The sequence below is a fragment of the Anopheles merus genome, unplaced genomic scaffold (genome assembly GCF_017562075.2).
Source record: "Anopheles merus strain MAF unplaced genomic scaffold, AmerM5.1 LNR4000198, whole genome shotgun sequence".
NCBI lineage: Eukaryota > Metazoa > Arthropoda > Insecta > Diptera > Culicidae > Anopheles > Anopheles merus.
Genome location: NW_024427778.1, coordinates 23,726 through 50,017, shown reverse-complemented (window position 1 = coordinate 50,017; position 26,292 = coordinate 23,726). Strand labels below are relative to the sequence as shown.

The following is a 26,292-nucleotide window of genomic DNA, read 5'->3' as shown; positions in this document are numbered from 1 at the left end:
ATGAAAAGACACGAAGCCAGTAGCGACAAAATAAGCGAAGGAAAGAGACACGGATTTTTTTTAATCGCACGACCAGTACCCTAAAATTGAATAAAGAAAAAAACTAAGCCGGATTAAGGCAAATAAAGCGAGATCAACGCAGTTTTTTCTGTTCACTTAATTTGAGTACTTCCATTAAAGAAGCCGAGTCGAAGCATTTTAAGCCGTTTTCTTTGCATATCTAAGTCGAGTAAGTCGCTTTTTCCACAAATTAAAAAAAATCCGTGGTTTACGTTTGAGAGCAAGGACGATCTACGTTATAAAAGTGCGCGATGGCGAACGCAAGAGAGAGTCTGAGCGCGAGTGAGGTGAAATGCGGCACGTGCGGGCAGCAGAAGGAGGACAACGTCGTAGCATGTGACCTCTGTGATATGTGGCACCACTACACGTGCGTAAGTGTATCTAACGCCGTGGAAGAAAAGAGCTGGATTTGCCGCCCGTGTAAGGAGCGGAATGGTGGAGAGGAGGCAGGACTCCCCGCGGCTTCAAGCCCTATATCGGCAACTCCAATGGCGGCGGTGGCGGGACCGTCCTCAACGCCGCAACACCCACCGGTCTACCCCGTCGCTCCCAGTTCTAGATCTGGTAGCAGAGTGAATAAGACGCGTTTGGATCTGCTGTTGGAGCAGATGGCGGAGGAGGAGGAGATCGAGAGACGGGAATTCGAATCTAAGAGGAGGTTTACGAGGCGCCGGTACGAGATTCTTCTCGCCAACACGGAAGACACGGCATCGCTCCTGGATGAGCTTGCTATCGACGGTGACGATCGAGTTGCAGCATGGGTCAGTGGAGATGCAGCCGAGAGTATGCAGTGTAAAACGATCGAGCCATCGGCGCATGCCATGAGCAAGAAGCCCGTAGCGTCGTCCCAACCCGCTTCACCAGGTGAGTGCACAATTATGGAGAAACCCAACCACGCGTCCACTCCAACCCAAGGAAGAGAGAGCACTCAGAAGGAAAACTCAGGGAGACACCCTAAGCCACTCACGGGCACTCAAGCAGGTAAGCCCAATGCGAGAGAGCAAGACGTTCCTAGCTAAAACTCAAACCCTTCGGGACGACAAACCCGCGAGAAAGGTCGTAGATGGACGTGCAGAATCGGAGAGGGTCGCCTACCCGAGAGAGAATGAAACACGCAAGCACCATCCTAGCTCAGTGAGGTTTTCAAATGAGAATAGCCAGCAGAACACGTACAACGAGAGAACAGCCTCCCTAATGAGAAAGTACCTTCCACCATCCATGAGAGACGCCTCTAGCTGCCAACGCACGCTGCCCACACAGCAACAAATACTTTCGCGACAAATCATCCCAGCTGTTCTCCCCATGTTCGATGGATCCGCAGAAGAGTGGCCGGACTTCCTTGCTGCATTCGAAGATTCAACAGAAATGTGTGGGCTGACAAACAGGGAAAACATCCAACGTCTTAAAGCCTCCCTTAAGGGACCAGCATATCAGGCGGTCTACGGTCTTCTCCTTCACCCCTGCAACGTGGACGAGGTAATCGAAACGCTTAGAATGCGATTCGGAATGCCAAGGAGAATAATTGATCAGTGTGCACAACGCATAAGAGATCTGACCACCCCCTGCCTAGACCGACCATCAACTGTGGTTGATTTCGGGCTGGCTATAAAAAACATTTTATCTACGGTGCAAGCTTGTGGTGACCGACATGGGACCTTTTTTTATGATTCCTCCCTCCTGGACGCGTTGGTGAACAAATTACCATCGACTATGAAGTACGGCTGGGGAGGATACTGCGAAAACTTACCTGCAATTTCATTGTACGATTTCTCGTCCTGGATTAAAGGTATAGTGGGGAAGGCCAGTATGCTGATGCGAGATGACGACGCAGTAACATCGCAAAAAAACGTGTGTAATCAGACAAGGGCAAACCAGCCAAAGGTGCTCCCACCCAAGTGTGTAATATGCTACGGAACGTGCCCGACGATCATACGATGCGAGCGTTTTTTGGGCTTCAACAGCGATGCCCGATGGGACGCCGCTCGATCTACTAATGTATGTTTCTTATGCTTGAAGAAACATGCAGGGACGTGCAACTACAGAAGGAACTGTGGAGTGGACGGATGCAACCAAAGACATCACCCACTACTCCACCCCGCGCAAAGAAATGAGGCCGCCCATACGAACGCTACATACCAATGCAATATACATCAGCTAAGCACCTCTACACTGCTTAGAGTGCTACCAGTGATTCTCTATGGGCACGCAGGAAGTGTACAGACGTACGCTATGTTCGACGACGGTTCCGAACTGACGCTTATAGAAAAGTCCCTAGCGGACGAGCTGGAATTAGATGGGCCAACGAGTCCTATCTGCCTGCAATGGACTGCAGGAATATCTAACAGAGAGGACGACTCAAACGTGTCAGTTTCGAGGCGTCTGGCCCCAAACAACCCAACCGTTTCACCATAAGTGACGCCCATACTGTCTCCAACCTATCCATCCGTTCCCAAACGCTGAACCTGATCGAATTAGGAAAAAGGTACCCACACCTAAATGGAGTAGACATGGAGTCATACGCCCATGCACACCCTCGACTGCTAATTGGTCTGGATAACGCGAGCCTAGGTTTTGCAACGAAAAGCCTAGAAGGGGGATATAACGAGCCGGTGGCAGTCAACACAAAACTAGGATGGCTGATCTTCGGAAGCTGTAAGGAATCGCAAAGGGCAGACATTGCAGCGGACTGCTATCAGGTGAGCCGATGCAAATGCGAAGACACGCTGCAAGAACTACACAACGCCGTAAAACAATACTTCTCAATTGACAGCCTTGGCATCTTTAGAGGAAGTCTCATACAACCGGAGGAAGAGCAAAGAGCAGCTGCAGGACTGACATCCATCACCCGGAAGGACGGAGGGCGATACGAAGCAGGGCTGCTGTGGAAGTACGATGGAGTCACGCTACCCGACAGCGAAGGTATGGCCAGAAAACGCTGGAACTGTCTCAAACTGAAACTGGCGCGCGACCCTGAACTTCACAACGCTGTTAAAAAGAAGCTTAAAGAATACACGGAAAAAGTCTACATTAGAAAACTTAGCAAAAGTGAGTTGATGTCTTCTTACTCTCGTATATGGTACCTACCCGTTTTCCCCGTATTTAACCAAAACAAGCCTGGAAAGTTGAGATTAGTGTGGGACGCAGCAGCTAAAACAAAGGGTGTATCACTAAATTCCATGCTGCTAAAGGGCCCAGATCAGATCACCTGTCTTCTATCTGTACTTATACGATTCAGGGAACATAAGATAGCAGTGTGCGGTGACATCCGTGAGATGTTTCACCAAGTCTTGGTCAAGAAGGACGACCAACAATGCCAACGTTTTTTCTGGCAACAAGGAGAATTGGAAGACGAGCCCGAAGTGTACGTAATGCAGGTGATGATTTTCGGAGCGTGCTGCTCGCCAAGTATAGCCCAATACGTAAAAAATCATAATGCAGAGCAATACATGTCACAACAGCCCGAAGCAGTCAACGCTATTATTCAACAGCACTACGTAGACGACATGCTGCTCAGTGCAGAACCCGAAGCAGCAGCCATAAATACAGCGACAAAGGTAGCAGAGATCCACGCAGCAGCCGGCTTCGAAATGAGAAATTGGATCTCTAATTCAGCTACAGTCAGTAGGTCACTCCTAGGCTCATCGGCTCCCGAAGAAAAAAACCTAGACATCGGAGAAACCCAGACAGAGAAGGTACTCGGAATGTGGTGGGACGTTAAAAATGACTGCTTTACGTTCCGTATATCCGACAAACTTAAGGAGCTAACTATGCCACAAGAAAAGGGTCCAACAAAGCGACAACTACTACGAGTACAAATGACCATTTTTGACCCACTCGGATTCATAGCCCATTTCGTCATGCGACTAAAGGTAATAATTCAGGAGCTGTGGCGATCGTCGATAGGTTGGGACGACAGTATCCCTCCCCAACAGGAGGAAAAGTGGCTAAAATGGACACAAGATTTGCCCGAGATAGCTGGCCTAAAAATACCGCGCTGTTTCAGAAACCAAACAGGAACAGACGCTGAAATAGAGCTCCACACGTTTGTAGACGCGAGCGAGATGGGCTTCGCGGCAGTCTGCTACCTTCGTTTCGAAGATAAAGGTATCATAGAATGTAGCATAGTGAGTGCAAAGACGAAGGTAGCACCGATCAGCTTCCTATCAATCCCTAAGTCGGAACTGCAGGCAGCTGTAATTGGCGTTCGACTTGCCGAGACAGTACAAAGGTCTGTGAGCTTTACTATCCACAGGAGGATGTTCTGGACCGACTCCGAGGACGTACTCAACTGGCTATCATCGGATCATAGGAAATATCACCAATTTGTAGCGTTTCGAGTTAGCGAAATCCTACAATCCTCAGATATTTCCGAGTGGAGATGGGTACCATCCAAGGACAACGTCGCCGATGATGGCACGAAATGGACGAAGGATGCGCTCGAATCGTCCAGTAGATGGGTCAATGGACCACCGTTCCTAAAAAAGACGAAGACGGACTGGCCATCGACGCCACCTCCAACGAAAACAGCCACAGAACTACGCGCACATTTTCTCCTACACAGCACAGATCCAGGAGAAGTAATAGATGCCAAACGATTCTCAAAGTGGTCATCTCTAGTACGACACGTAGCCTTTGTGTGTCGATTCATCCGGAATCTAAAAAGAAAGATAGAAAAAAGGCCGATGCAATTAGACACGCTATCCGGAGAGGAACTGGAAAAAGCAGAGCGACACTGTTTCAGACATGCACAACAAACCGAATTCCAAAAGGAACTGTCTCTCTTTAAAAACCAACACGCACAAGGTGGTAAACCCACAGTAGAGTTAAAGGAGAGTAGCATTTCAAAGATGAATCCATTCATGGACTAACAGGGAATGCTTAGATCACGCAGCAGAATTCAGACCTGTGAATTCACAAACTATGATGCAGAAAATCCAATAATTCTCCCCAAGCGAAGTCCAATCACTAATATCCTCCTACTACACTACCACGAACGATACAATCACCAATGCCATGAAACAGCACTAAACGAGATACGCCAGCGCTTCAGGATTCCCAAGCTAAAGGCACTGTATCGCAGTGCGCGCGCCCAATGCCAAGCATGCAAAAATCAAAACGCAAAACCCCTCGAACCTATGATGGCATCGCTACCCAAGGCTCGACTCGCTGGATACACTCGCCCTTTCACTCATATGGGTATCGACTACTTCGGACCGATACTCGTAACGGTCGGCAGACGGGTCGAAAAACGTTGGGGGGTTCTAGCTACCTGCCTCACTACGCGAGCAATCCACGTAGAACTAGCGGCGTCACTTTCTACTGACTCATGTATAATGGCCATTCGAAACATCAGGGCCAGAAGAGGAACACCAGCCGCTATCTATAGCGATCGAGGCACGAATTTCCAAGGAGCCAGCAAGATCGTACACGAGCATAAGGACAAACCAGACTATGCGGGTATCGAACAAGGATTAACTACCCCAGGTATTACATGGATCTTCAATACACCATCCGCACCACACATGGGCGGCGCATGGGAGCGGCTGATACAAAGCGTGAAAAAGAACCTTACAGTAGCTCTAAAAGAGAAGAGACCAAGTCATGAAACCCTTGCAAACGCTCTTACCGAAATTGAAAATGTAGTGAATTCACGGCCGTTAACAGCAGTCCCACTGGATGACGACGAATCTCCGGTGCTGACACCAAACCACTTCCTGGTGGGCTCCAGCAATGGTATCAGATCATGGATCCCACTAGACGCCACACCGGGCGCTGTGAGAAGAAACTGGGTAGCGTCTCAGCAAATTACCGATATGTTCTGGAAAAGGTGGGTTCATGATTATCTTCCACAGATTACCCAACGGCCGAAATGGAACCAACCCACCAAACCTCTGGAAATCGACGACATAGTCGTTATCGCCGACGAGCAACTCCCCCGCAACAGCTGGCCAAAGGGACGAATCATCGGGGTGCTAAAAGCAACAGACGGACAGGTGCGGTCAGTGACAGTGCAAACAATGCACGGTATATTCGAACGCCCTTCGGTGAAAATAGCGGTGTTAGATGTGCGTAAACCTAAAGGAACCTCGGATAGCGGTTAGTGAATAAGCAATCTAATCGAACGCACCGCGACACAAAGCTGTTTTTACTTTCTGATTGTAAACAACGTGTACCACCGTGTACGTTGACAGCCAGACAACCATCACAAGCCGCCCGACAAGACGGATGGAACCAAGCGCTAGATGGCCGCCTGCGACGGACCACAGAACCGAACGCTAGAGGGCCGCCACGACACGAATGAAAAGACACGAAGCCAGTAGCGACAAAATAAGCGAAGGAAAGAGACACGGATTTTTTTTAATCGCACGACCAGTACCCTAAAATTGAATAAAGAAAAAAACTAAGCCGGATTAAGGCAAATAAAGCGAGATCAACGCAGTTTTTTCTGTTCACTTAATTTGAGTACTTCCATTAAAGAAGCCGAGTCGAGCATTTTAAGCCGTTTTCTTTGCATATCTAAGTCGAGTAAGTCGCTTTTTCCACAATGACATTGTACATATTCAGGGCTGCGCCATACTGATTTGATGTGGTTGTTATCTGTCCAACAGTTATCTGTCCAACTGTTTTTTTTTTTCAAAAAGCCCTCTCTTTGCTTTGAGCACCTGCTTATATACGCTCCCATCAATTCCTCTCCCTCACAATTCTCTCTTTGAGCCAGTGCGCTCAGCGCTCATCCACTCATGCGACCCTCTCTCTTTTGCTGAACTTGTACGCAACTCTACAGTGGTATGGATGATACGTGGGAGCTGTGCCAAAAACATCAAACCATTCTCGCCTCCTCCTGATAAGCTTTAGCGCATTAGCTCCTTGGTGATGTCATCATCTGGTTCCTGCGGACAGTATAATCATTCCTTACAATCCAATATCCCCAGCGACTCGGCACACGTTGCGACCGAAAGAGCCAAATCTTCTAAACATGTTCGTAGATTTGCACTTGAAGAGGCAACTAGATCAACCAAAAGAGAACATGTATGAAAATTATTATGATGATGATAAGTCCCACCTCTTACCCCAACACAGGTTTGAGAAGGACGGAAGTATCTTTACGATAATATTACTCTTAGGTAGTTTTTGAATAAAATAAAAATTTACGAGCAAGTGGTGGCATCGGACGTTATTCAAAAGAAATCACCAAGTCATACACACACCCAAGACGACCGACGTAGTTTCATCAAGAAAAAACGGGTCAACTCCATCGAACACATCAGGACATAACTGCGACATGCATATGGCCAGTTCCACTGGTGCCACACCGGCTCCAGGGCACTACCTTCCGAAGCAGCAGAACCTAATGTATTGGAAATTATCAGGACACACTGCAACATGCATATGGCCAGTTCCGCTGGTACCAACGATGGCACCAGGGCACTACCTTCCGATGCAGGAGAACCTAATGTATCTGGAATTGGCCACTTACAATCATCAATGAGTGAATCTCGCTGTGACCTCCCAGACATGCAGACAGCAAGCTCTCCCAAACTAAATCCGATTGTCCACTTGTACGCGCGCGTGTCTCAAACTTATGTTGTCTCTTTGTTATATATTTTTTCTAATTTGATTTCATATATAAAGAAAAATCTTATCATCATCATCAAGCTCATGATGACAAGTGCAGTTGTACATAACATAGTGACATAGGACTTTTACACAAATATGACATTAACAGTTTGTTTAACATATGCCGCACACCTACGTTTGAAGTCTGGCAAGTTACTCGCATTCTTGATTTCTCCGGGTAATCTGTTGTATAATTGAATCCCCTTGAAAAACAAAGAGTTTCTGGCACCATGTGAAATTAAGTTGGGAACCCTCGGCTCATTTGCTCTGCGTGTACAGTGCCGATGAACATCAGATCCTCGGACAATGCGTTCCCTTAAATACCCTGGCAAAAGGCCCCCCAAAAGTTTAAATATAAAGGTCATGGTTTGATGCACAATCCTCTGCTCTACAGACATCCACTGAAGAATATCTAGCATAACAAAAGACGACGTACGTCGGCCACACCCTAAAGCTAACCGCATAATACGATTTTGAAATCTCTGAAGCCTTTTAATTTGTCCCTTATTGCCAAGAAACAGAATCGACGAGCAAAAATCAAAATGTGGTGAAATCAGTGACTTATAGAGGTTAACTACCCCAAAAAAATCGAGATCTTTTGCCAGCCTACTAATAACCCCACACTTTGATGCCACTTTAGCGATGACCCAGTCTATGTGAGTGTTGAACTTCAATCTGTCGTCTAAAATAACCCCCAGATATTTAACCTGACGGACTCTTTCGATTGGTTCCTTATTTATCACGATGGATGGGGGACTGTCTAATACACCAGCAGTCATTACCATGTAACTAGTCTTCTTAACGTTTAATGCTAGCTTTTTGTACCTAAGCCAACCATCCAGAGCGTTTAAATCGAAATTAATCAGAGACTCTGCTTGCTTGATGTCTTTGTGCGAGATAAACAAAACAGTATCATCGGCAAAAAGATTGATCTCACAAGACTTCAAAACCTGTTTCATGTCATTGATATACATTATAAACAAAATTGGTCCAAGAACACTTCCTTGCGGAACTCCAAGGGTATTTTCTATAGGCTCTGATATAGAGTTTCCAAAAACTGTTCTCTGAGTTCTGTCTTTTAAATAATTTTCGAACCAATTGAGCTCTTTCCCCACAATACCAAAACGCCTTAAGGTCTGCAGCCATAACGGTCTTGATATAGTCTCAAATGCTCGTTTTAGATCCAAGAAAACGGCAACTATCGATTCCTTTCGATCCATCAACACCTTCCACCTCGCCAGTACAAGATTTAAAGCAGTTTCACAAGAGTGTCCCTGTCGATATCCTGATTGTTCACTAATCAACAGGTCATTTCGAGTTAGAAACTGGACCAATTGCTCCTTAACCACCAATTCCAGCACCTTTTCGAGTACATGCAACATATTGATGGGACGAAACTCTTCCGCACTGGCAGCTCCGCTCACTTTAGGAATAGGTATTACCAATGATTCCTTCCAAGTCTTCGGAAAAATACCCTCCTCCAGCGACTGATTGATCACTTTAAGAAGAGACTCTCCTACCACATGGAAGCAATCCTGAATAGTATTACAGTTAACATTCCCTATGCCCGCTGTTTTGGACAGGCTGAAACAAATAGTTTTTAATTTCTCTTTTGTTATTTTCTGAAATATGAATTGGTTTCCTGGAGCATCATTACAAAACAAAGAATCAGGCGCTCTGGCATCAGCAATGTTTTGATTTATATCTAAAACACTGTTTACAAAAAACAAATTGAGTTTCTGGCATATTATTGAATCTTCCGATTCTACCAACCCATCAAATTTTACAACAGAAACGCGTGATTCCTCTGGCCTTAGTAAACTTTTAAGCACTTTCCACAACTCCTTGCTATTTCATTTATGCTTAGATATCTCACCACTAAAGTAATTTCTACGAGTAGTTTTGAGATTCCTGCTGTATGTATTCCTTAGTCTAGTGTATTCAGTCCAATCGTAGCCTGAGTTTGATCTAATAAAATGTTGGTATGCTTCGTCTCTTTTCCGTTTCGCACGGCTAATTTCCAAAGTATATATCAACTCCTAGTCTCTCTTGACAAGATTGTCTTCTCTTCAACCAAGGTGCTCATAGCTTTTTTCAATGTGTTCCATAACAAATCTGCAGCTTCGTTGAAGCTCGGTGCTTCTTGCCTTAAACCTTGTGACACATGATTGCAAAGAGCATTTCGAGTACCTATTCCAGCATTTAAATTTTCGTTGAATCGTTTCACCACGTTTCACGTTTATATTCAAAACAAGTGTTTCATGATCCGATATTTTTAATAACGGATCAGTAGTGACCTTGATTGAGTCTGTGCTACTGTAAACCTGATCGATCAATGTTCTGCTCTGCCTAGCAATTCGTGTGAATTCGTTAACTTTTTGTTTCATGTTTACTGAATCCATTAAGCTTTTCAACTTCGCAGATTTTTCAACATTTAACCAGTCAATATTGAAATCACCGACGATAATGTTAAGTTTGCTAAAATTCAAGAACCTATCTAACCATTCTTCCAAAATGTCAACAAACCTTGAGTCACTTGCACTTGGCGAATGATACAATATCCCGTAATTGCCTGCTGTCATTCCCTTAGAAACTGCAACACCAAGAAACCAATTACCCTCCAATGATTCATTAAAAATCACCTTTAGGACAATTTCGCTCCTGGCATAAACAGCTACACCTCCTGTATGACGTGAGTGGGACAAACACGACACAACCCTATAACCATTAATATGAAACTGCTGAAATGCTTCTTCCTCAATCACATGAGTTTCAGAGATTAAGACCACCAACGGTTGAACTTTCTCTACTGTCTCACGAAACATGGCGTAGTTGGACGAAAGACCGGCTACATTGAAATATAAAATCTCTCTGAACCGTCCTAACTCCTCCCCTACCTGCTATTGAGAAAGTTGCATACGCCTTTCCATCTGTTTTTTAAACATCGGACAATTATAATCATTGGCCGCATGTCTTACATCTAGTTTAAGGTTTCTAACAGAGTTTGCTAACACGCAATTCACACATTTCAAAGAAGATGAAGTACATTCAGACGTTTTGTGTTCATCACAACATTTTGAACAAGCTTGCTTATTCTTGCACTCGGTGCTCTTGTGATTAAATTGACCACAACCATAACACCTCATAACATGCACGGACTTCGAAATTTTACACCTATCAAATCCCACATTTATTTTTCCTAATTTTTCCAGACATAGGACAGACTTATAATCAATTTCCAAGACCGCATTATATTTTTGGTACTTGTAAATTTTATTTTCAAACATTCCTATGACCTTGACTTGTTTCCAGGGTATTCCCTCATTTTGAGATTTTAAAAGATCTACTAAATGTGAGGCAGTGTATTTTTCGCTCATCCCAATTATCTTTACACGTGACAATGGTAAATCCGTTGCATACTCATCTCCCAAAATGTTTTCTACTTCTTTCCTGAGTTCATCTAATTTAACCTGAGCAGAACATTGAACATACACCTGACCGTCCTTGCCGTTACGGAATTCCGACACCTGCTGCTTCCTTGGATCCAGCTTAGCGCGAAGGTCAGCTCTTGTCTTATCACAAGATTGACCCATCTTTGGTACAATAACCAGAGTCTTACTATTCTTATTTTTGTTTGCCAAAATGGGTCCAGTGACCTTGTCAGAATTAATGGGCGTCGAATTAACATTCCCCGTGTCAAAACTATTAATAATGGTTTGAACATTACTGTTCCCACTATTCGTCCTTTTTTTTTCTTAGTCACTGTAGCCCAACTTTCATCCTCTACTGTTTCTCTGGCCTTAGTATCGTCAAAAGTTGCACGCAAGGCTTCCTTTGCCTTATTTGAGCATTCTACCGCACTCAAGCTTTCACGCAATGTTTGGTCCAATTTGCGTTCCACTTGTGCGCAGAGCTCAGTTTTTAGAGTCTCGATTCCCTTTTCCAAGGCACTCGATATCCATACACTCACATTCGACTCCAATTTTTTTATGGATTGTGTGAGTAAATCGTACGATCCACTCACATCTACATCCATACCCGCCAAGCCCAATTTGTGTTCTAAACATCTATCACACATATACAGCACATTCTTATTCTCATTAATTATTTTGGCCGCTGTTTTCGAGAGCGAGGGGGTAACACAGCGACGATGAAAGTTGCCACCACATTTCCCCGCACACAAAATTGGGTCATCGTTTATTAAAACTACGGCGGAGCATGCTAAACACTCCATGCCGTAAAAACAAAATTCGGGCGAGCTGTTTTAGAGTTAAAAAATTATCCCACAGACATGAATAAAAGATAATAGCAAATGCACACAAACACTACTCTACTACCGCCTGCGATATCAATCGTTTACAATCGTGTACACGTCTTGACAAACGGACAACGATGCGTATGTCTAGCACGAACACAAACACATATCGAGCAAAGATTAATCACTTTCGACAACGCAGTGACGCTGTCGACCGAGATACTTCACCCGTATTTTACATTCACAAAACAATAATACAAATACTAAACAATGATATATGAAATTCAATCACACACCCGGAACATACAGCGCATCGCACCACAATAGACGCAGCAACGTAGCTTCCGCTATGCTTCTAGTCTCGATGGCCGGACACACTCGGCATCGCTATACAGTTTGATTGTGCGCGTAACGAATATCGAACGAATCGAACGTATGCAGCCAGCTCTTGGCCACCCTCATTCGGCGTAAATGGCTCACCGAGAAACGGCTTCGCTGCCAGCTCGGCCACGCCGATTGCATCCTGCTACTGCCGCTTGTCAATGCGGTGCACCTCGAGTGCATCGACGACCGGTCCGTGTAACAAGGCATTCACAGACGATCCAGGAAAACCAGCTGAATCCCATCAGCCGGAAACCAGCGACCTAAAAAAGCCGGACAAAAACCTTACCATTTTTTCGATCCTAAAAAAAAGCCCAACAACCGGAATGATATTATCCGCATCCTCACCGTCGATCTCACAGAACGAACGGGACGAGTGCTTTCCTTTGCTTCGGATAGTTGTGAATGTTTTCCACGTACCACTGATGGGTGATTTTCAGCTTGCTCGAGAACACTTGCACGAACCAGGTCTCGTAGAAGCGGCGCAAACACTGCAGCGTGATCAGCGTCATGGCAACCTTCGTCTCGGTAGGCGTGGTGCACACCATACGCTTGTTGGTTGCCAACGTATCGAGGAAGGCGATTATGTAGTCCCGCGCTGGCTACATCATGACGGCAAATCCGGCCACCGACCAGAGGGCAGCAAAGACGTAGAAATGTATGAACCACACCTTCAGGATCTCCAGCAGGGGCACCAATCGGTCCGATGATCCCTTCAGTGCATGCTTGTCATACCGGAACGTCTGCCGGATGGCAGTGGGCAGATGCTTTTCGATCGTTGCCAACAGTCCACCGAGCACCACGATCGTCACGATGAGGTTGACGAAAAGAAAGCTCGACCGAATATCGAACCACGGGAACCTGATGATAACCGCAACGAAATGTAAACAAACCGCCATAAATGAAAACAACACCAATTGAAACTGACACAAAGAGTGTGGAGCGGCCCACAGTGCCCAGGTCGCATGTTCGAACTGTCACTGGTTTATTTACAGCACGGAATTGGGTTTTCACCCAAAATTTAAATGGCCAAAAATGTTGACCTCACACACTCTCTCTCCCGGTGCCTTCCCCTGTTCTTTCTTCCTTCAGGCCCCTTCCTCTTATTTGCGCGCCGCTCGCATATGTGCGATAGATCATCAGCTGATACTGCCCAAGTAGCACAATCCTGTTAAGAAACGGTTAAAAGTGTATGCCTAAAAGTATTACTTTTAGCTTTCCAAACAGCAGTAATTTCAATGCTTCGTTAAAAATTAAAATTTTGCCGGTATTTTTAACGAAAAATGTCAAACTCAACGAACAAATCAACAGAGATGGCTGTATTGCTCTGTCTCATTCTATATGCATTCTAGATCTTCGTTAAGTTACAACAGAAGGTGTTAATATTTCATGGAATAAATGCATAAATTCTCCACAAATACTTTTATTCGACATTTCATCGTTTTGTCACTGCATATTGTCACTGTATCACATAAGTTTCTTTCATTCCATGGGTTTTTTTCCATTATATCAGCATGGAGGTCAGCTGCAGCCGTGGACGAAAAACATGATGTCCAAACGCTATCCAAATCAAATATGCTGCGGAATATAAAACTTATGTAGCTCATGTGAAGATAACACGAAGCTTGACGAACTTTTTGACATAAGAAATGGAGGCGCCATGTACGTGACCATGTACAGTATGTCTCAAAAATTATCGTCATCAAGAGCATATTATTTTGCCCAAGAAAATATACATTTTTATGAAATTTTTTCTCATTTGCAAATATTGCATACCCTTTATCAAACTCTTCACGTATATTATTTGAAAATATGAAATATTATTTTTTTATTTTTAAATTCTTTTTTATTATCACCGCAGATTCAAATAGAGGAATGAAAGAAAACACATAGTTTTCAAACAGTTAATAAAAAAAATAGTTTGGTGTAAAAATAAATACGCATTATTACATAAATAAGATTGAAAAATGATTTTCCGAATATTGAATAAATTGGAAATGGTGTAGATAAAATTTGAAAAACACTGTGTGTTATATTAACCCGAATCGAAAAAAAACAAGTGTAACGGAATACGTCGTTATGATGTAACGCTGGCAAATGTCATATCCTCTTAAGAAACTCTATTTGATTTTTAAAGGCTTTAAAAAACTATTAATAATCAAATAGAGTTTCTTAAGGCTACTTGGGTGGTATATGGTAGGGTTGTAGATGTATCTTGAATTGGCGATTGGTACATATATATGTAGTGTATTTGGTTTTACCTATGACCTTGACGATGCGAGAGCCGATCAATTCTGGTGTTGAAGCAATATTTGTGCTATGCTGGTGGTTGCCGCACCGACAAACCGACGTGACACTTCGAACAAAATAAGCTTCAAAAGTTGTCTCCTTATTTCAAATGAAAATACGTTAAACACTAGCGCCATCTCTATAATGATTCGCTTACTACACTGACACAGAGAAAAAACTGCAAAACCCCCTTTTTGTTTTTCTTCGCAAATTCCAATGCGTATTGTTTTATGTACTTCTCACATCTTTTGTATTGATTGAGAAACTTATAAAATGATTTTCCTGGGTGTTTTGTCCAATAATTCTCACAAAATGTTGCCTCACACTTCCTTCGCCATTTGTATTTAGAAAAGTTGTTTGCATCGAAGCAGCAGTGAACAGAGCTTACTTTGACAGAAGTGTTCGCCTCACTGGTAAATGACAGTACTTTCGTGTGGGACACTTTTGTAACACCAGTGTCACGTCGGTTTGTCGGTGGTTGCCGTTCCGTGCCGTTTCTGATGTGGCCATTTGATCGCTATGTCGATCAACGGTTATGAAGCCAATTTCAAACGAGCGAAGGTGAAGGAATAGTTCCGTACCGGATTTTGTTTATCATGTGTGATACTCCAATACTGATCTCGACCCGATGTAAGCTGGTTTTATCGGCCGTATGAGATAATGCATTCATGTGTTAAAAAATGTCGCATTTTTTTCTTTCCTTATTTTCCCGAAAATTGACCCACAATTCAATACGATTTGACTATTTTAATTGATTCCTCAAACAACGCATGGAAAGAGATAAACTGGCTTCGCCAATTCATTTATCTCCGCTCCCAACCATTCATCACCCGAACCACCCATAACCTCATCATTCCATCCACATGCAACGACATTTCCCTCTTCTTTAGCAACAAAGGTCTCACCCGAAGCTTCTACTAACTGCTTCTTTCCATTTTCCCATTTCTTCTACTTCTATTTGTCGTATCCATCTACCTGGTCATGCCAGTCATTGCTAGCTTTAGCGTCTTTTTAGTTCCACATACCCGGCTGGCCAGTCCTTACTACGAGGGGACCGTCTATATGAGACTTGAACCTATGACGGGCCAGATATTACCATCCTTTATGTATCCTTTATTTACAATCCTTAAATCTCAAATGCATCCAGATACCTTACCTGCCGTATCCGCACAACAATAATACAAAATGTGCGGCAAAACGACATATAAACGTCGTTCAACAGCTCTTTAGTTTATTTCTTTTAAAACATGATTATAAAGCCACCTACATAAGGAAGAAAAAGGAGAAAGCCACATACAAAAACACATGCAGGGGGGGGGAAGGAGGAGGAGGGGAGAGAGAACGGCCACTCTCGGTTCCGTGTCAAGATCCTCACTGAGGACATCGCACGCTAACAGCGCCTTTTTCAACGGTGAGCCCTCAGGATCGGGCCGTGATCTGTGCACATCAGTTTGAACGTGTAAGCAACTGGTAATAAAACATGGGCTACCCATCGCGGACAGCGAGAGCCACCAGATTAATCCAATATAATGATAGACTAGTAGCATCCTTGCTGTTCCGATCTCTTCGACTACCATATCCCACCCCCCCGTTTCCGCTCCCTCCTTCGCAACACTATCACCCTTCCCACTCCATAATTCGTTAACCCGCACATTCCTTCCTCCCCTTAGTTTTTAAGCAACATATTGTTAAGCCTTTGGCGGACAATTTAATTAAATAAATAAATAAATAAATAAATAAATATAGGTACTATATAGTCCCAGCTTCGTCCGTCGCGACAGGTTCTTTGAGGTGAACTGATTTTTCAGGCTGTAGAATGACCGGTTGGCAGCCAGCATCCTTGCGCGCACCTCAGCTTCCATGCTGTTGTCGTTGCTGACCTTTGACCCAAGATAGGTGAATTGTGGGACGACTTCAAAAGTGCGTTCACCTATCTGCACGTCACGCCTACGTAGATTCTGATTATTTGTTGGTGGGCCCGCTGATGTTGCCACCATCAGTTTGGTCTTTGCCTCGTTTATCTGCAATCCGAGGCTCTCTGCCGCCTGCTCGATCCCTTGGTAAGCTTCTGCTACATAGGAGAGCCGCAGACCAATGATGTCTATATCATCAGCGTATGCCAGGATCTGGGTTGACTTATAGAAGATGGTTCCCGTAGTCTCCACCCTCGAGTCACGGATGGCCCTCTCTAGCGCCAGGTTGAATAAGAGACAAGCAAGCCCGTCCCCCTGGCGCAGACCCTTGGTGGTAGCAAAAGGTCCTGAGAGTTTTCCATCCACCCTCACCTGGCATGTGACGTTGGTCATAGTCATTCTAACTAGCCTTATCAGTTTGGCCGGGATTCCAAAAGAGCTCATAGCGTCATCATGATTATTCCCCCTTTAAAAATGCGTAGTGATTTATGAGAATATAAACTAGATTTATTTATCTTAAATGTTGTGTAAAACCCGCACATACGAGTGGAGGCCCTAAGCAGTCACATAAATGTAGGTGTGGTTGTAGCGTCTAACAGGAACATGCTCTAAACTAGAGAAGGATTGAGTAGCAATTTTACTTGCTGGGGATGGGTTCCATTTTTGGGGCCCCTCAAGCCCACGGCCCCAAGCGGCCGCTTAGTTTGCTTAGCGCTTATTCCGCCCCTTCACACACACGCGCATTTCAAAACACTTAACTTGAAATTAGGCATATCGATTTATGTCTTAAAGCGTACTTAAGTTTAATCTTAACCCACTTGCGCATATCTACACGACATCACCATAATAGTGTTATCTTGTTAATTCAAATATTTAATGTTAACTCTTTGACGGTCGCGCACACCACTGAACACTAAGAACATCTTAGGCCGTCGGAGATGAATGTTTGTCGCCTTTTCGGGGTTCGTCAGGAGCTTGTTCGACACACCTGAGCGAATATAAAACATTTGCTTTAGAGGGAGCACCACGGCGGACGCCTCCACGCACCACCCTTTGAGGGATAATACAGGCTCTCCCATCCAACTCCTATTCGGACACGTCCTCGTCGTGCAGAGTGGTAACATGTGTCACCACATATCCAAGCTTGGGTACACGGGCTTGACCCAACCCCTTGGGCGGATGGTGGCATATGGCGAACCAGGAGGGGGGTGGGTATCCCGGGAAACCGGTTGCCTGAACGTCGGGGGGGCAACCCGACGCTAAACAAAACGGTCACGTGGGCGCGGGGCCAGTCACCCAGTCCCATGAAGCAACCGACTACAGAAAGCCAAAATAAAAAAAATAAATGCAGACAAATGACCGAACGTAAGAATACTGCATACCGAGCAATGCAGCAACGGCATAGAACGCGGGCATGCGCAGAGGAATATTCACGGCTCAGACGCGAAGAGAAAAGAGTTCACCGCTCCAAGAAGCATGCTTTGGAAGAGCAAAACATGCGGGAACTCGTGCAAACCAGAGAGGCGTACGGACCGACACGAAAGTTTTACCAAGTGATAGCAGGTCACCGAAACAACGTTGTACCTAAGGTAACCTGCTGTCGCAACAAGGATGGAGATCTGGTTACTTACCAGCCAGAGGTCCTCTCGCGGTGGGCTCAGTACTTTGATGAACTACTCAATGACCAGTTTAGCGAACAGCTAGAAGCGTCACTAGCAGATGGTGACATGCTACTGCCACCTAGCATAGAAGAAACACGAAAGGCTATCCGTCGGCTGAAAAATAACAAGGCACCCGGAACCGACGGAATTGCAGCCGAACTGGTCAAGAATGGAGGTGCACGACTAAAAAACGAGATTCATCAAATTGTTACTGAGGTGTGGGATAGCGAATCGATGCCTTGTGATTGGAATCTCGGCATCATCTACCCCATATACAAGAAGGGAGATAGGTTGGACTGCAACAACTACAGGGGTATTACGGTGTTGAATACCGCCTATAAAATATTCTCCCTGATCCTTCAGGATCGCCTTGTCCCGCACGTCGAAGAGATAGTCGGAAACTATCAAAGAGGATTCCGAAACGGAAAATCAACCACTGATCAGATCTTCACCATGCGGCAGATCTTGGAGAAGATGGCTGAATACAGACACGACACATACCATCTCTTCATTGTCTTCAAAGCCGCATATGATAGCATAGCCAGGGTAAAACTGTATGACGCTATGAGCTCTTTTGGAATCCCGGCCAAACTGATAAGGCTAGTTAGAATGACTATGACCAACGTCACATGCCAGGTGAGGGTGGATGGAAAACTCTCAGGACCTTTTGCTACCACCAAGGGTCTGCGCCAGGGGGACGGGCTTGCTTGTCTCTTATTCAACCTGGCGCTAGAGAGGGCCATCCGTGACTCGAGGGTGGAGACTACGGGAACCATCTTCTATAAGTCAACCTAGATCCTGGCATACGCTGATGATATAGACATCATTGGTCTGCGGCTCTCCTATGTAGCAGAAGCCTACCAAGGGATCGAGCAGGCGGCAGAGAGCCTCGGATTGCAGATAAACGAGGCAAAGACCAAACTGATGGTGGCAACATCAGCGGGCCCACCAACAAATAATCAGAATCTACGTAGGCGTGACGTGCAGATAGGTGAACGCACTTTTGAAGTCGTCCCACAATTCACCTATCTTGGGTCAAAGGTCAGCAACGACAACAGCATGGAAGCTGAGGTGCGCGCAAGGATGCTGGCTGCCAACCGGTCATTCTACAGCCTGAAAAATCAGTTCACCTCAAAGAACCTGTCGCGACGGACGAAGCTGGGACTATATAGTACCTATATAGTACCAGTACTCACATACGCCTCTGAGACATGGACAATGTCCAAATCTGACGAAACCCTCTTAGCTGCGTTCGAGAGGAAGATGCTCAGAAGGATACTTGGCCCCGTATGTGTGGAAGGACAATGGAGGAGCCGCTATAATGACGAGCTATACGGGATGTACGGCGACCTCACTGTCGTACAGCGTATAAAGCTCGCCAGGCTCCGGTGGGCTGGCCATGTTATACGCATGGAAACGGACGACCCAGCCCGTAAAGTCTTTTTAGGCCGTCCACAAGGACAGAGGAGGCGTGGTAGGCCCAAATTGAGGTGGCAAGATGGCGTGGAGGCGTCCGCCATTAAGGCCGGGATAACGGACTGGCAGACGAAGGCGCGAGACCGTGAGCGGTTTCGGACACTCCTGAGGCAGGCCAAGACCGCAAAGCGGTTGTAGTGCCGGATAAGTAAGTAAGTAAGCTTTAGAGGGAAGATAAAACAACAGATCTAGATGTAGCGATAGTGCATCTAGAAGGAACTCACTTGTGGGATTTTTTCTCCTGCCAGGAAATTTGACCGCAATCAGTAGTGCGGTCGGTTTGGTCCTGTTGCTGCTGCAGCTATTGTGAGGCAGAGGATAATGATCCGAAGGGTTGAATTCCTGCCCCGGACGTTGTGAACGAGCGCGCTCGACACCGTCTGGCGCAATCGGGGCACCCGGTGTCAGCTGGGCCTCTGGCGTTTTGTGCTGGTAGAGCTCGACTCGTCGTCGTACAGCTTCCGGAGATGTTCTTAAATGGTTCCTCGTAAACCCACGTTTCAGGATAGAGGAAAATTGGCTGCAAAAAGGAATAAACACCATGATTAGCATCCTAATCCCTAGCTTCGCCAAGCAGCTTCTTCTTTCAGCCTAATCCCTAGCTTCTTCTTCTTCTTTCGTGGTCCGCTTACAACTTACCGAATCATACATAACACAACGCACTGTCCCAAACACCTGCGGCAGGGACATATCGTTTCTGCATTATATCTGCAAGTTAAAAGAGGCCATAGGCTATTAAAATAGTGTTTCTTTATCACGATTGTCGAAGAATAACACTTACCCGCTGTCGTATGCTGTGTTGTTCATCACACCACTTTCCTACGCTGGTACATGAGTGTACCGCTTCCGATGGATCCAGCACGCATTGGGCAGGATTTCTACCACTTACTTTAGCTAAAATGGCACTTACTTACGTAAAATTAAGAACATAGTTATTAAAAAACTTACCACACTTGATCAGCCAACAACACTGTTTACATTTATTTTACACACACAACCTAACTTCTACATTGACAGCAGCCGCAGAGCACCAACACAACGAAAGGTGTCAGGCGAGACGTCAGACGATCTTTGGCGAGGGGTAGCAAGGAGATCAGTGGCGAGGGACGTGAAAGCTCAGCTCGACAGAATCGCTATAGGAGGAAGCGAGACAACTAGACAAATTAGAGCGAGAGGTACCTCACCAAGCCTCGCATTGTGTGCCGGGACAACACTTTCATCACCGATGTATGCTTTTTGAATCATTCGCCGTTGTACATCATGCGAGCTATCGTTCGGTTCAAAATGTAAACAAATTTTATTTTTTGAATATTTGACCGATCACTGAACACTATCTCGTTTTTCTTGTCAGGGCTGCTTCGATTGACGAAGGGTTGGGGAGGAGGGGGGGGGGCTTAAAAAATCGTTTACCCAGGTGGGCAAGGTGGATTTAAGAAGATCAGGATGTGGATTGGCGGTTTTAGGGGGTCGCCATCTTGGAGAGACCTTATGTCATTTTACACATGAATGTAAACAACGCTCGTGCCGGCTGCAAAAATCATCGTCCATAAACAGTGATAGATATACGAGCTGCGTTCATATTATTTTACACATATATATATATATATATATATATATATATATATATATATATATATATATATATATATATATATATATATATATATATATATATATATATATATATATATATTGTATTTGTCTTTGTGTGTTTTATTTAAAAGCATTAACATTTGTTCTGTTGTGGCGCAGTGCTCATTTTCGGCCAGAATCAAAATGGATTCTTGTTTATTATGTAAGATATATGACCATCAGTTGCCGGCTGCAATTAAAATGGACATCCCCATTGTTCAACAAAACACCATTGAAGCGCTGTATTTCCTAACCGTATTTCATTTCATAGATGAGCACAATATTATCATCTAATAATCTTTTTGCATTTCTCCTCTAGATTTCTGTATTTTTTAGGATAGTTCATACGTATACAGGCTGTGTTTTCGTCATGCATACTGTAGTGAAAACGACGGATACTTCCGTAACCTGATTCTACTCCTGCACTTCAACATAATTTCCCATCCGGGAAAGCAATGAACTTCGCTCACAGATGAAAAGAAAAATGAATCTTTTACTGATAGATTTGCGATCGGCTACAAGCTTTTTTTTGTATTTTTAGGTTAGAACAGTGTATTGTAGCCCTGAGAAATGATCGCGAACTATGTTCATACATTACGTATTTGGAATTGTAATGGGTTGCCAGAATTGCATTCACGGCCGCTTCCAAACATTCCTACTCTGACTTCGATTCCAGCTATATAAAACCAACGATAGCCGGTGCCGGCTCTGGACGGCTGGAACTTTTCGACGATTCCGACGGCTCCCCTCGGCCCCAGAAGATTTCGAGCAAGTAGTTGTGCAACTACCCTCGATATGAAAAAATGACCACAAAAGAGATATGAAATGACGAATGAAATTGCTAATAGCGTGTTGGATCGTATCCTTGCGCTGATGTAATGCAAAAAAACAGATGAGAATAGCGGTAGTATCATAATAGAACATACAATCAAAGTGCCAAGGATAAGAGCATTAAGGGCATCAATGAGGATAGCGGAGCCAATGGAGTATTGTGCACAGTAGTGATGGGCAAAACGGCTCCGAAGTCGGAGACGGCTCAGGTCGGCTCCAAACAATTTCTGAGCCGGCTCTGCACCAACGGCCCCGCTTCAACGGCTCCGGAGCTGGCTCGTCACCAACGGCTCCGGAACCGGCTCCTCACCTAAGGCTCCGTTGCAGGAGCCGTTGAAGCGAAGCCGTGAATGTGGAGCCGGCTCCGGAGCCGTTAGTGCGCTCCGAAACACCCATCACTAGGGCACAGGGTCGCCTAAAAGCCAATCCAAGACATACCAAGCATACAAAATAATAAGATAAATCCGCAGACCTATTGCTAGAAACACTAGTTAGAAAGAAACGACAGGCGGAACCGGACATTGGCTGGTATTATTGAATCCGTTCGTAGCGGGAACGTACGGCGCTCACATGAAATTCTAGGGATGGCGACACATTTCTTGAGCCCGGCCCTACAACGCCGCGGTGAATAACTGTAGCAACCATCTAGTACGTTAGGAAAATGAGTGTCGGGACGTACGCCGCCGCTACGAACGGATTCAATAATACCAGCCATTATATAACCATTTCTACGAACCTGAGGTGGAGGCCATCATAACCGGGTGAACGAGGCTTGGATGATATTCAAGCCAGCTCAGTATGATTGATTTAATATTGGTAAATTGACTGCTAACAATTAACAATTACATTTGGGCAGTATGTTTTGCCATTAGTTGTTGAACATGTCTGGTATAATTTTATTAATTAGAATATTCAATAACAATAGAGAGCATTATGTTTATGTTTAGGAACATGTAGCATCGAACGTATTGTTTTACTTTCGGACATAATATGTTCATTGAGGGTCGCTCGCCGTTTTCGCTTGTGTTTACTCTAGGTTGATTTATTTTAAAATGTTTTTTTTTTTTTTAATATCCTACTAGGATCGTTTAAGTCGTTTGTCCAAGAACAAATGTTAAAATCAGTGCAGTTGCATTTCACTTGATTGAATTTGACAATGAAATGAACAAAAATTAGTGGAAAAGAGTGTTAAATCTCAACATAGATTGGCGATATCTTTGATTATAATTATTGATATTCCATATTGCAAACTTTTTCACCCGCATGCTGGGATTTTTTTTCGTTTATATTAATGTTTAGGGATTTTTATTACATTTGAAAAACATGTTTAATTGGCAATAGATATAATTAAATTTGATATAGAAATTCGGTCGAACGTCAGGCTGATTTACAAATTGCACTATATGATTAACATAAATACCCTAATTTTCAATTTTCCTCATTTTTTAGCTCCCTTTCTATTCTCTTCGTGTGCTTTCCTTTTCAATGCCTGCCTTTTGTTTAACTCCTCTTTATTTTTTAAATTAATGTAGCGCATACGTCCGGTGCCGGTCCGGTGGTACAGTCGTCAACTCGTACGACGTAACAACATGCCCGTCATGGGTTCAAGTCCCGAATAGACCGTGCCCCCATACGTAGGACTGACTATCCTGCTATGGTAACAATAAGTCACTGAAAGCCAAGCTCACTCATTAGTGGGGGTGTACTGGCAGGCCTTGACCGACAGCGGTTGTTGTGCCAAAGAAGAAGAAGAAGAAGAAGCGCATACGTATAATAATTCGCTGTTTTGAGAAGGCTTTTACAATTTCTAATGGCAGTTCAGGCATTTCCTACTTATCTTATTGGTTAATATTCTTCTTCTTCTTCTTTGGCTCAACAACCGATGCCGGTCAAGGCCTGCCAACCCACTGTGGGGTTGGCTTTCAGTGACTTATTGATTTCCATAGCAGGATAGTCAGTCCTACGTATGGCGGCACGGTCTATTTGGGGCTTGAACCCATGACGGGCATGTTGTTAATCGTACGAGTTGACGACTGTACCATGAGACCGGCCCAATATTCTTACTATACTTTTTTTGTTTGAAAACTGTCCATTCTTATGCGTTTTTTAAAAAATGGTTTCCATTTCACGGCATACATCCAAAAATGTTATAGATGGGTGGAATAAACCTCCAACAGACAGATGCTGAACAAAAGAAGGAGGATTAGAATAACTATGCTCGGTATCGTTTACAAATGTATAACATCCTAAGTATAGATCTGGAAAATTATCTTTAAATTTTCTACCAAGGAATCCAACAACATACTCAAATCCATCTTCCTCTTGTTCATTAAACTCTGTTATTGTGCTGCTATCGGTACTACTATTATCATTCATATCATAACACAAATTTGTATCCTTTTCTACAACGTTCATGTCTGGCAAAGATGGTTCAATATTTGCTCTTGAATACATGATAGCAGACACGAAGTGTTCATTGCGGTGGTCATTTCTGTGAGTATGTGAGTCTGTTTCAGGTATCTGTTGCTCATCGTCATTGTCTTTGGTTGCTATGTGAGCTTGGTTTAATAGGACGGATGGAGACTTGCCTAATATAATATTTCTTATTCTATATAGGCAAGCCAATGGTGAAGGATGGTCATAGACACCCCCACGTTGTCTTAATTGAGAAAAAAGTTTTCTAATACATCTTGGTTTTGCTGAAAGAGAAAAATAAATATAACAGTAAAACATTGATACCATTTAACATTTTTGACGAAAATATTACCTTGTTCGTTGAAATGTACTTGATTGAATGCTTCTGTACCATATCTCCGAATATTTTTTTAATTGAAGTTATTTGCATGAGGATTGATTTTTGAAATGTTTGATGGTTATTTGTACCTATCACTCTCATGTTATCGACCATTTCAAACATATCATCTCAAACATACATCTGTTTCCACTGTCTAAATAAGCCTCTGGCCATTACCACTTGTATATAATCATGTGGTCCTAAAATTTCATCCGTTGATTGATCATATTCTAAAACCCTTTGCATCTTCATTTCATCAAAACTTAGAATACATTCACGATCTTGTCTGGGCAATCCACTTGAAAAATTGCCAATAAAAACAAGAACATCGACCAATACGCCTTGCTTGAGGTTTATTTTTCTGGCATATTTTTGAAGTGTGGATAAAGCTGGCAAGGGATAGTGTAAGTCTATTGCTATGTACCGATAGGCTCGTTTTCCGAAATAACGCAACGTCAGTGCAGAGCTTATTTCTTCAATTGTCCATTGCACACGCTTCTTTTCCTTCATGATCAGGTCTATTTGATTGATGGAAAGAGTCCCTTTGAAAATATTTTTTATTTTGGCAACGAACTCTACCGGTTCTATACTCCTTCTTTTGTTTTTTTTTAAGCTCCTTCTTTAATGTTTTGTTTTCGATTTTCAACGCATTGAGTTCTTTATAGCAATCGTTCAGTTTTTCTTTCAGTACATGGTTTGCCTTACGCAACTCCTGTAATGATTCCTGCGATTTTCCTGCATCTACTAAATCGCTCGATCTAACAACTATCATGGGGCTTTCTACATTATTCATTGGTTCTATTTGGATAACATTTTCATTCCTACTTTCTTCAACACAAACATCTGTATTTTGTTCATTTTCCCTTAATTCTCTTTCAGTAGTTGAAATGCCTGTTTTGGACGGAACCACTGAAATATAAGTTTAAATAAATCAAACACGTTTTTGTTATTTTAGCGGTATCACAATTAATGCAAAAATTGTTTAGAACAATCAACGTCCTTTTTTCATAGCGGTATCCTCCGACGCCTTCGTGCCGTCCAGATTCGTTAAAATTGATTACATTTTAGAATACAAATAAAGCATTTACTATTTTGAACAGGCCAAACCATATGTTTCGTTTTTTTCAGTTCTTTTTCCCCAAAACATACATTTACTACCGACAAAGAACATATTTTAACTCAGCTCTACAATAGTAATACAATCGATTACACAGGAAACACATTGCGAATCCAATGTTATGTCAATTATTATATGTGTAGTACATTTATTGTTTAATCAAACTAAACCTACTACTATTACTACTCTGAACCTACCATGTGGATAAAGTCTATAAGGGTTTGTTTCTGTAGACTTGCGAGGTAACATTTGGTAATCTTCCTCAT

General features: G+C 43.7%; 1 protein-coding gene across 4 annotated transcripts; it reads right to left on the bottom strand.

The window, feature by feature from the left end:
* Positions 1 to 2,447: 2,447 nt before the first annotated feature.
* Positions 2,448 to 20,627, bottom strand: LOC121601832. 4 transcript variants are annotated; one of them, XR_006006203.1, is made up of 4 exons: positions 12,734 to 12,818; positions 12,229 to 12,576; positions 5,687 to 7,066; positions 2,448 to 4,715 (listed from the first exon to the last, which is right to left on the bottom strand). XR_006006203.1 is itself a non-coding variant. In XM_041930631.1 (4 exons), exons 1-4 carry the CDS (start codon positions 20,457 to 20,459, stop codon positions 4,705 to 4,707), a joined length of 402 nt encoding a protein of 133 aa, XP_041786565.1. In that variant the 5' UTR covers positions 20,460 to 20,627; the 3' UTR covers positions 2,448 to 4,704. The 4 variants fall into 4 exon arrangements, 1 of the variants encoding a protein (XP_041786565.1); XM_041930631.1 differs by lacking the exons at positions 5,687 to 7,066; positions 12,229 to 12,576; positions 12,734 to 12,818 and adding exons at positions 19,877 to 20,172; positions 20,292 to 20,360; positions 20,434 to 20,627; XR_006006205.1 differs by lacking the exon at positions 12,229 to 12,576 and having other exon boundaries at positions 5,687 to 6,032; positions 12,734 to 12,821.
* Between the last annotated feature and the right edge of the window lie 5,665 nt (positions 20,628 to 26,292).